The sequence below is a fragment of the Gouania willdenowi genome, chromosome 13, assembly GCF_900634775.1.
Source record: "Gouania willdenowi chromosome 13, fGouWil2.1, whole genome shotgun sequence".
In the NCBI taxonomy this organism is placed as follows: domain Eukaryota; kingdom Metazoa; phylum Chordata; class Actinopteri; order Blenniiformes; family Gobiesocidae; genus Gouania; species Gouania willdenowi.
The window spans coordinates 21,657,413-21,667,773 of NC_041056.1; the positions used below are offsets into that span (position 1 = coordinate 21,657,413).

General features: G+C 36.5%; 1 protein-coding gene across 2 annotated transcripts in view; it reads left to right on the forward strand.

Moving 5' to 3' along the window:
- pde2a (phosphodiesterase 2A) overlaps positions 1-8,554 on the forward strand; it is a 205,862-nt gene extending 197,308 nt beyond the window's left edge. For both annotated transcript variants that reach the window (XM_028464203.1, XM_028464204.1), the window contains exons 29-31: positions 1,325-1,363; positions 1,457-1,563; positions 5,123-8,554. In XM_028464203.1, coding sequence (XP_028320004.1) covers positions 1,325-1,363; positions 1,457-1,563; positions 5,123-5,354 — 378 coding nt within the window. In that variant the 3' untranslated portion in view covers positions 5,355-8,554. The remainder of the gene's footprint in view (positions 1-1,324; positions 1,364-1,456; positions 1,564-5,122) is intronic.
- The last annotated feature ends 1,807 nt before the right edge of the window (positions 8,555-10,361 follow it).

A 10,361-nucleotide genomic window follows, 5' to 3' on the forward strand; every position in this document is an offset into this window, starting at 1 on the left:
CCCTTTTATTCTTTAAAGGGATCCTCCACTGTTTTTACAAATGTGGCCTAAAACATTGTCCATATTAGAAGATCTATGCCTAACAAAATGATATATTTGCACCGTATTCTTTTTATTATCTTTTAAAACTGGGACTACTCTACCCTGTGCACCGCCATGTTGAGATGACGTAATTGATGACGTGGTTAGCCCCTTTTAGTCCACTGACTTCTATGGGAGTCTAAGCAATCAGGATCATTTAACAGCTTTTTCAGTCAAAATGACAACTTGTGCTGCTTTGGGTTGCTCTAAAAGTCTGTAAAAGTTAAAAACTTCAATGTAAACCTGATGATACATTAAAACCGTGACCCGAAAAAAATCTGTGGCCACTGCTGATTCTAATGAGCAGCAGTGAATCCTGGTTGCCTTTATTTACATGCATCAATGGCATCTACAAAACAGCAGAGTCTTTTTTTTTTCAGGTCACGGTTTTACTTTATCATCTCTCAGTAAACAAATGAGGTTCACATTGACTTTGTTTAACTTTTACTGATTTTTAGAGCAACCCAAAGCAGCACAAGTTGTCATTGTGACTGAAAAAGCTGCTAAATGATCCTGAATGCTTCACCTCCTATAGAACTCAATGGACTAAAACGGGCTAATCACATCATCAATGACATCATTTCAACATGGCGGCACAAGGTAAAGTAGTCCCAGTCTGACTTGTTAGGCATAGATCATCTAATAAGGACATTTCAAAGGTTTTAGGCCACATTTGTAAAAACAGTGGAGGATCCCTTTAAATTTCTTAAGACTTGTAATAATCAATCCTTGTGCATTAAAACCATCCTATTTTTAGAACATAACATTGGCAACATTCCATTGTGTTTAATTTTTTGAGGCTACACTCCATTTCAGGATTAGGTTTAATCTTGACCTGCCCTCATTTTTTAAAACCCCCCTAAACATTGCCCTAAATCCCTCACCTTTGTTCACCAAGCCCCTAAAACCTCCAGCAAATACACTAATCCTTGCTTCCAAAGCCACACACACATTTCTGTATAACTTAGCAGAGAAAAATATTGTACATTGTACATTGCTTTGTATTACTCTGTTTTTTTTTCTCACTGATAAGCTAATGCATGTGGTTAATGAGATTTTCTCTTTAATCTTCACAATATACTGTAGAATCGTTTAGAAACAGTACAAAGGGAAAAACTCAAATGACATTTTTTACTTGCCATTACTGGCCTTGTAGTAACTCAGTCTTAGTTGTCAGCAAAGTTCTTGTCACAGCTGTTGACTCTGAATATGACCAAATGTCAGCTGCAGTTTCTGCCCACAGGAGCTGATCTATAAAGAGTTCTTCTCTCAAGGAGATTTGGTATGTGACCTGTACTTTGGTCTGAATGATGCTTAGGTTTGCTCACATCTTAACACTCTTATTTATTTATCTTTTGTTTTGTTGCATTCATAGGAAAAAGCCATGGGTAATAGACCTAGCGAAATGATGGACAGAGAGAAAGCATACATACCAGAACTGCAGATCAGCTTTATGGAGCACATTGCCATGCCCATCTACAAGTGAGTACAGGAAGTAAAACAAATACCTTTTAAAGCTAAAGTAAATGGAAAAAACTGCAAGGTATGCAATAATATTAAAAGCTCCAAGCATGCATACAATTGCAAGCTTTCCTTTTTTTGGAAAGTTTTGAAGCTACTGTATTTGTTTTTTTTTAATGGGGGTGTATTGTGCTTTTTTCAATCACACAGTACCATTCTATAGCACACTACAATGATGATGCAACCTTATGTTAGTCTGTAAATACAGTAAATTAAAATAAATACCTTGAACAAATTTGCTCTCACGTCATGGCTGTATCAAACGCCTGTATCGATCGGCCTCTGTCTCTATAAGAAGCTCCTACCCATTCCGACACGCCCCTTCAGCACGCTGTCTGTGGCGTCATCACAACACTACTGCATCTCCTCCATGCGCATCGAAACTACTATCAATCTTCGGTGCATTTTAATTTGACTATTGGAAAGGAGCTACACTTGATCACTTTGTGAACAATGGCCACGCAGGATATTGTGCATCCGTACGAATTTGATCCAGCGCCTGACCCGGAAAGTGACTTTGAAAACGAACCTGAGAGAGTTCAGACGTGTCTGCTTGGTAATAGTCAACCTTCTTGTCATAAATAAATAAATATACATAATTTTGAAGCTACTTTTTGCAATTCAGTAATATATAATCAAACTATGTTGCAATGAAATCATAAATATAAAATGCACAATCTTTTTTATCATAAAGGGCAACAGCTAAATGTTTGATTAATAGTTTATTTTATGTTAAAAGCAACATAAATAGTTACATTTTGGAGCCGGATGTTTGGCTAAGGACAGTTATGTTACATTATGAAGCTACATGTTGCTATGAGGTTGCATACATCATTATGAAGCTATGTTTGCTGCTGCCTGCTCGAGACGCAGGGGAGGGGCGCTCTGCTGTGGTGCAGTGGGCGATGACGAAAGGTCCGAGGTGTTTCCAGGAGGTGGGGGCGTTCCTAGGAGGACTCAGGCATATTTACACCTAAAATGGATGCTGTCAGAGTTTTTCAAGATTACTCAAACATACATGAATGAGCCACGGCAACACTCCAGGCATGTTTTTAATGTGGGAATGACATAGTAATATGATATAAATCTTGAAAAAGTAGATTTTACATATTACCCCCCCTTTAAATCAAGAACTTGCTGGTTAATTGCGCTATTAGGCAGCTTATTCACATATTTCATCCAAAAGATACTGGATTTTCTTTTTTTCTTTTTTTTTAAGAGATCCTAAACATTATATATAGTTATAATAATATTAGGACTGGGAAAATTAGCACGTTAACGATTTGCGATTCAGAAAAGGAGGGTTTCTCTTTCCTTTGCTAATGTAGAGAAACTGTTGTGTCCCAGTAGTGGCGTAATGTGAAAGAGGAATAGGTTTGGTTAAACTAGCAAAGCTAACAGAACAAATTAGCTAACTGCAGATTTTGTGCAACATTTGAAAGCTGCTAACGCACAAATCAAGTACATCTTGCCGCAGTCATTAAATCGCGACTTTTTTTTAGAATTCAACCAACCAAATTCAGTTTTTCAAAAATAGCTTCTGAAATCACACACATACACACACACACACACACATGCAGTATATAATCTTTTTTAAAACTCTGCAGCATGCATTTCACAGCATGCCTCTCAAAATGGAAGTTTCTTTCAAAATAAAGGAAAAGTCCAACATAGGAGACATTAAATACTTATTTCTTTTTGACCAGTTGTTCGCGACCCACTGAGGACAGGTCCGCGTGCTACTTTTGGGTCCCGACCCACCAGTTGAGAATCGCTGGTCTAAAGTACAGGACTAACAGGTTTTAGAATTTTTTAAGAATCCCAGAAGTCAGGGGGTTATTTTGTTTGCAGAGGGTTTTGTGCTGCCAAAAAAAATCCAGTCTTTGCATGAATTTACTGCATTTTTGTTACTGATGTTCTACTGCTGCTGTGAAAAATGACTGTACATTGTTTACATTACATAATTGCATTTCAAACACAGTTTTAAATAAGCTAACTGTGCGAGCTTTACAGCTGAGGTTCTAATATTCTGTTCATCATTTACATTATAGAATAGTACAATGTATTTGTTTATAAGCTTTGTCTTTTAAAGACGTATTAAGTAATTTTTTGTCACACCTCAGAGTAATGCTCTTTCGATGCACTTTCTTTTTGTGTGTTTATTAGAAGCTGACAATGCAATAAACTGCAAATTAATTGCTGGCATTTTTTGATCGCGATTAATTTTTTTCTGATTTGCGATTAATTAGTTTTTGTTTTTTTAATTGATTCCCGGCCCTAATATAAACATATAAGATTCTGTAGAAATAATCACAAGCAGAGGTGTAAAGAGTACTGATTTATCTTACTCAAGTAGAAGTACTGTTAGTTGATTGAAAAAGTACATGTAAGTCATACATAAAATACTCAAGTACAAGTAAAAAGTAGCTCAATTAATTAGTACTCAAAGTAAAAGTTACTATAGTTACTTTTACCCACCACATTTATTTCTGGTAATAAATCTTGCCACAGTAAACATCTCATGTATAAACTTAAAAAGGAAGAGACCAAATCTTGCACAATTGGAACTTAATTTATTTCCCACAAAGGCATCTGTATAAAATACAAGGTTTGTCAAAATGTACAATTCTTTTTTAAATGAAATAACACCAATAAATTCAATTCCAAATAAAAAAAAAATGATCAGGCTCTAAGTACGCTTGGAAATGCGCAAAATCTAAATAGTGCAATAAAAACTGGTTATGGAAACACCTAAATTTCGAAAAAAAAAAAAAAAAGCTCAAATTTGCTAAAACAAGTTTACGCTTTCATGAGGAGGAATTTCAGACGTTTTGATATTGAAATGTGTTGCAAAAGCGCTATGGAAACACTTTTTCGCAATTACACATCACAGAACGTACTTGGTCACATGATGTGACGTACCTGGTCACATGACCACTTCTCTCTGAGAAAACATGGTGCGGTAGTTGTAAACAGAAGAGGACACCTGAGTCATGTACTGAATTCACATCGTACTGAGATTGTATATGCGCATGCACGCAAATGCGCACTACTGAAAAATGAATTTTTGCTAAAAAAAATGTTTTATTCATTTTTGTTTATTTTTGTTTTCAAAGTGAACTGACACTTGTTTTATTTATTGGATTATGTTAGAGTTAGGGTTAGGTTAGAGTTATAATTGCAGTACGGAGGTAAACTCAGTACGTGACACCGGGACATTTCTTAGCATTATACTTAAAAAATGTTACTGCCACATTAGACGTGAAACAACAATGAAATATTAAGTGTTATAGGGAGGTTTGGAGCGTCCATCTTCCTGCAGTGAAGTCTCACGAGATGAGATTTCACGGGAATTACGAGGCTTTTTCCCAAAACCACCTTCAATAGAAACACCTTCAAAGCGCAATTATACTTTGTCGACATTGAGAAATATCGCTTTAATTTTGCGAAAATTTGTAATGGGAACCCAGCTTGTGAGTGAAAACATTAATGACTCTTGAACATCTGCCTTTCCTTTCAGACTGCTATCAGAACTGTTTCCTGGGGCTCTTGAGCTGTACGAGAGGGTAGCAGCAAACCGTGAGCAGTGGACCAAAGTGTCCCATAAGTTCACTATCCGTGGATTACCAAGTAACAACAGCTTGGACTTTCTGGACCAGGAGTATGAGCTACTGCAGGCACAGGGTGCTTTCGGGAGCGACCACTGCCTCAATGGTTGCCTTGACAACACAGAAGAAGGAGGTGGGCAGTGAAATCAGCAAGCTGCTGAAGGTTGGATGAAGTGCTCTGTGATCCACACATCACGGGATAGCATTTTAGTGACTTAAGAGGGATGGGTCTCTCTGCAGTGAAACATTGTAGTGTTCACCATGGACAGGACAAGTGACCTGACACAAGTCAATCTGCCCAAACAGGTTCAATGATCACGTTAAGTAGTGCAGGAGTTTCCAGACAAGTTCACTCATACACAAGTGACACTAATCAAGATTGTTGAAAACACATTCTGACACATATATTCATGCACATATTGTTTAGACACACATGGGGAGAGCATTCACTATGAGAGTGAAAACTAACAGCTAAATGTAAATGCAATTGTTTTCAAAGGCATTATAAGGATTTTCCTCCGAAATATCAACAGAATTTTCAAAACAAAGTCAAACCACAATGCTCAACCTGATAAAATTCCAGTTCCAGTTTTTTGAAAGCCTTTTAAAGCTACTTTAAACATACTGGCAATTGTGCTTCTATTTTAAGTACCAAGATCATAATTTTTATTTTTTTTTTTCCCTATCTGATTGTGAACATTGTTGAGACAAAAACTGCCATAGTCGTCATTTGATGCTTACGAATGCATGCTGTGTGGACACCTTGTGTATTTTTACATGTATCTGTCTTTGTTGGTTTTCTTTTTCTATTGCTAAGAGATTAATGCAAAACAATTTAGCTTTTTTTGTTTTGGTTTTTTTTTTTGTCTTTGGCGCCACAGAGTGTAAGGACCCATCATTTTATTGTTGTGTATTGATCCAGATATATATATATATTTTTTTTTTGGTTGGGTCCAAAATACAAATTGACAATCATTCATTGATTATAATGCTGTTACTATTGTTGGGCCCTAAACCCTGCATAAGACATTTCAAATGCAAACACACACACACACACACACACACACACACACACACACACACACACACACAATCACTGAATCAGGTTTAATTCAAACAAAGAACCATTCATGAACACAACTAATCCTACTAACTGTTCTGCTCCATCCCTCCCACGCTTATGAACTTGTAAATGTTACTTTTTAATAATAATAATAATAATAATAATAGTTATTATTATTATTATTATTATTATTATTATTATTATTATTATTATTATTATTATTATTATTATTATTATTATCATATTTCACATTAACAAGACTTCAGATAGAGAGCAGGTGAAGCCCTTTAAATAACTCATCTCATTTGTCATAAATGTGCCAGATTGAAGAGTTATACTAAGTGTGTCATATGGATCTGCCTTATTGCGCATCTTTGCTGCCTTTCTTAGAGCTTTTAATATATGAACATTGAAAATAAGAGTCTGTTTAGTATGTATGTTATATATTTGTTAAAGATATAGTGTGGTTATCAGTGTGTAGGTTGAATGGAAAAAGATATAAATTTGTGAAATATCTGTGCAAAAACCTCAGATGTCATGTCACGCCACATTCACTTTGTATACAAACTTCTATTGTTGGGTGTTATTTTGCAGACATCAAATAATTTTGCTTTTAAAGCACCCAGAAATGTTTTTTTAAGAGATATTCTCAATGTAGCCATCATATAAATGACTCTTTCTTAAAAAAAAAAAAAAAAACACTTCACTCTTGCTGCACTCCAAAGGAAACATTTGGAGAAGCGTTAAGATTTAAGTTTTCAGATCGTGCCTCGTAGAAAACCTGACACTTTGGGGCTTTGCGTTAAAGAAATGCCATACGCAGTTTTACTTTACAATGTATTAACTTGGAAATGCTGCACAGTTAGTGTAGGATAACTACAGAGTTACAGGGAGACGTCTCTTTCCGCACAATGCCAATATTTGAAGTGAAGTGAGAGTCAGAACAAGAGTGGCATTGTGAGGCTGAAAAAAAGAAAAAGTCGCCGCCGTTGACATTTTCTACAACTCTCTTCTTTTTATCCAGCCATGTAATGTAACAGTTGGTTGAACCAGATGGACATAAAGATTCTGCCATCAATAGATTTCAATGTAAACATTTTTTTTCAACGGTTCTCCTGATGCTGCAAACATGTTAGATGTACGTGTTGTTCTTACATGGGGATATGCATTAGCTCAGTAAGATGAAAGCTTTTGAGCCGCCATCGGCTGCTTCATGGACTGAATATTTTTTTACTCAACATTTTTAAAGTGAACATACATGTTTGACCCGATGTCTGCTGGGATAGACCCCAGCATCCCTTGCAACCCTGCACAGAAAAAAGTGGTTATAGACGAGATGAGACCAGACCAGATTTACATGTTTGGACCTTCCCAACTCTGTTTCCTCAAATGCTTCTCTCACTGGGATTTTCTGTTTTTTTTTTTGTCATTCTAAACCACTGTTCCGTCATGTATCTGCCTTTACATGTGCAATATGAAGTGACATTGCATAGATTCTTATGTAAATACCTATGCCTCATGTTAAATTATTGCTTTGGGTCTGAGTTATCAATGGCTTTAAGTGGTATAGCTTGATGTTTTCATTAAAGTACAAAAAAAAAATCATGTGCAACCATTTCAAATGATCTTGAGAGTTCAGACGTAGGACAGTGTTCGATAAATATCGTCTGTCACTTTGTTTGTTTGAGAGAGTCAAGGCTTAATGTGCCAAGCAAACATTTTATACTTCCTGCAATGTAAGGGAAAACTCCTTCAGTATGTTTTATGTCTAATGTTGCAGTGATAATGAGGGCTGTCTTTATATGTAACGTCATCATTACATCCTATCAACTTGTTAAGAAAGTAAAAGCTCAATCACCCATCATTTCAGAAATGCAGGACTTTGACCTCAAATGTAATGTCATTATGAAGACCATATGTGGCATATAGGAAAATACGGTCATTTATGTAAATAACAAAGTTTTGAAAAATAAATAGTTTTTGATTGTCTACATTTACAATGAGAAGCATTCTGTATTTTGAGCGGTTTCATGTCTTTTTTTCCCCCCAATGCAAACCATTTTTGAACAGCAGCAATTTTTCAATTTTCGCGGGAGACGAATGAACTCTATGAAACACATACAGCTTACGCTACCACATGTAGAAAGCCAAAATCAAGTGTACTAATTAATCTTACATGGAGTAGTACATCTACCTATCTGTTTTGGGTTTTTTTGTTCTGAGATCTGATGTTTTTTCTCTACTGCAGGTGCATCAAAAATAAAATTTTAGAAACAAAGCATATGGATTATGTGTTACTTTCTTTTTCTTGGAATGAATTTTAAAAATTACAACTTTGTAATTCTGTTGCCTTTTTGCCCTGGATGGAATGGCGCCCTGTCCAGGGTTTACCTCAAATGATTTCCTGCTATTATTATGTAGTTAGGCATATATGTAACATGTATGAAATGTCTTGTGTTGATATACATTTGCAATAATATGTCTCCTTTCTATTTCCTCACGCGCTATAGGTCAGTGGTTCTCAACTCGTCTGGCTTCTGGACACAAGTTCCATACATACAGAGAAGCCATGACCCAAATCAAGCAACATTTTCAACATCTCAAATTTATTTAATGAAAATATGTTGCCATTTCAACCAGACAAATAGTGCAAGATATTACAGTGTACCAATACACACTGAAGTTTAATGATGAACAAAAGTTTGGAATGTTGCAAAAAATGTTCCCTTTAACACTGAATTTACACTCAACTATTTTAATTGAAAACCAAAAAGTGCATCTTGGGAACACAGCAATGTACACACTGATCCTTAACTGTAACTTCAATAACATTTTTAAAAGTCAGTGTTTCAGCTGTAGCCATTTTTATGAACCAACTCAAAATATATGAATTAAGATGCAATCTAAGTTTACAGAATCAACTTTCTTCATTTTACAGAAAAACATTTGAACCCGACCTGAGCTTGGACAAAATAATAGGAGAACTGGGAATGTTATATACTTTTGATAAAAATCTCAAAAAGTCTGGCGTAATACAGTGGTTTAAAAATGTGTTTGCCCCCTTCCTGATTTCTTACTTTTTTGCATGTTTTTCACACTTAAATATTTCAGGTCATCAAACAAATTTAAACATTGGTAATTAAACACAAAATGCTGTTTTTGAATGAAGGGTTTTATTAATGAGGTAGAAAAAAAATCCAAAGCTACATGGCCCTGTGTGAAAAAGTGTTTGCCCCCTAAACCTAATAACTGGTTGGGCCACCCTTAGCAGTAACTACTGCAATCAAGCATTTGCGATAACTTGCAATGAGTCTTTTACAACGCTGTGGAGGAATTTAGGCCCACTCATCTTTGCAGAATTGTTGTGATTCAGCCACATTGGAGGGTTTTTGAGCATGAACCACATTTTTAAGGTCATGCATCTCATTAGGATTGAGGTCAGAATGTTGACTAGGCCACTCTAACATCTTAATTTTGTTTTTCTTCAGCCATGGTGTGTTTTTGATCATTGTCCTGCTGTAGAACCCAAGTTTGCTTCATCTTGAGGTCGCAAACAAATGGCCCGACATTCTCCTTCAGGATTCTTTGGTAAACAGAAGAATTCATGCTTCCATTTATCACAGCAAGTCTTCCAGGTCCTGAAGCAGCAAAACAGCCCCAGACCATCACACTGCCACCACCATATTTTACTGTTGGTATGATGTTCATTTTCTGAAATGCTCTGCTACTTTTATGCCAGTTGTAATGGGATGCAAACCTTTCAAAAAGTTCAACTTTTGTCTCATCAGTCTACAGAATATTTTCCCAAAAGCATTGGGGATCATCAAGATGTTTTCTGGCAAAAATGAGACGAGCCTTAAAGGCACACCGTGGACTTTTTGACCTAAAGAGTTGACCCATATGAGTTATTTTCTCAGTTGGCTTTTAAAGTCTTTTCACTGGCTCCATGTCGGGCTGGGGTGCGAAACGGGGCTGGGCTCGCCCCACGGTTACAGTCTATGGGCTGGAGGAGCAGCCGCCACCGCCGCACTCTTCTCCCCACCGCCGGAGACCCGGTGCTTGGCCCGCCTCGCCACGTCGGTGGCGCT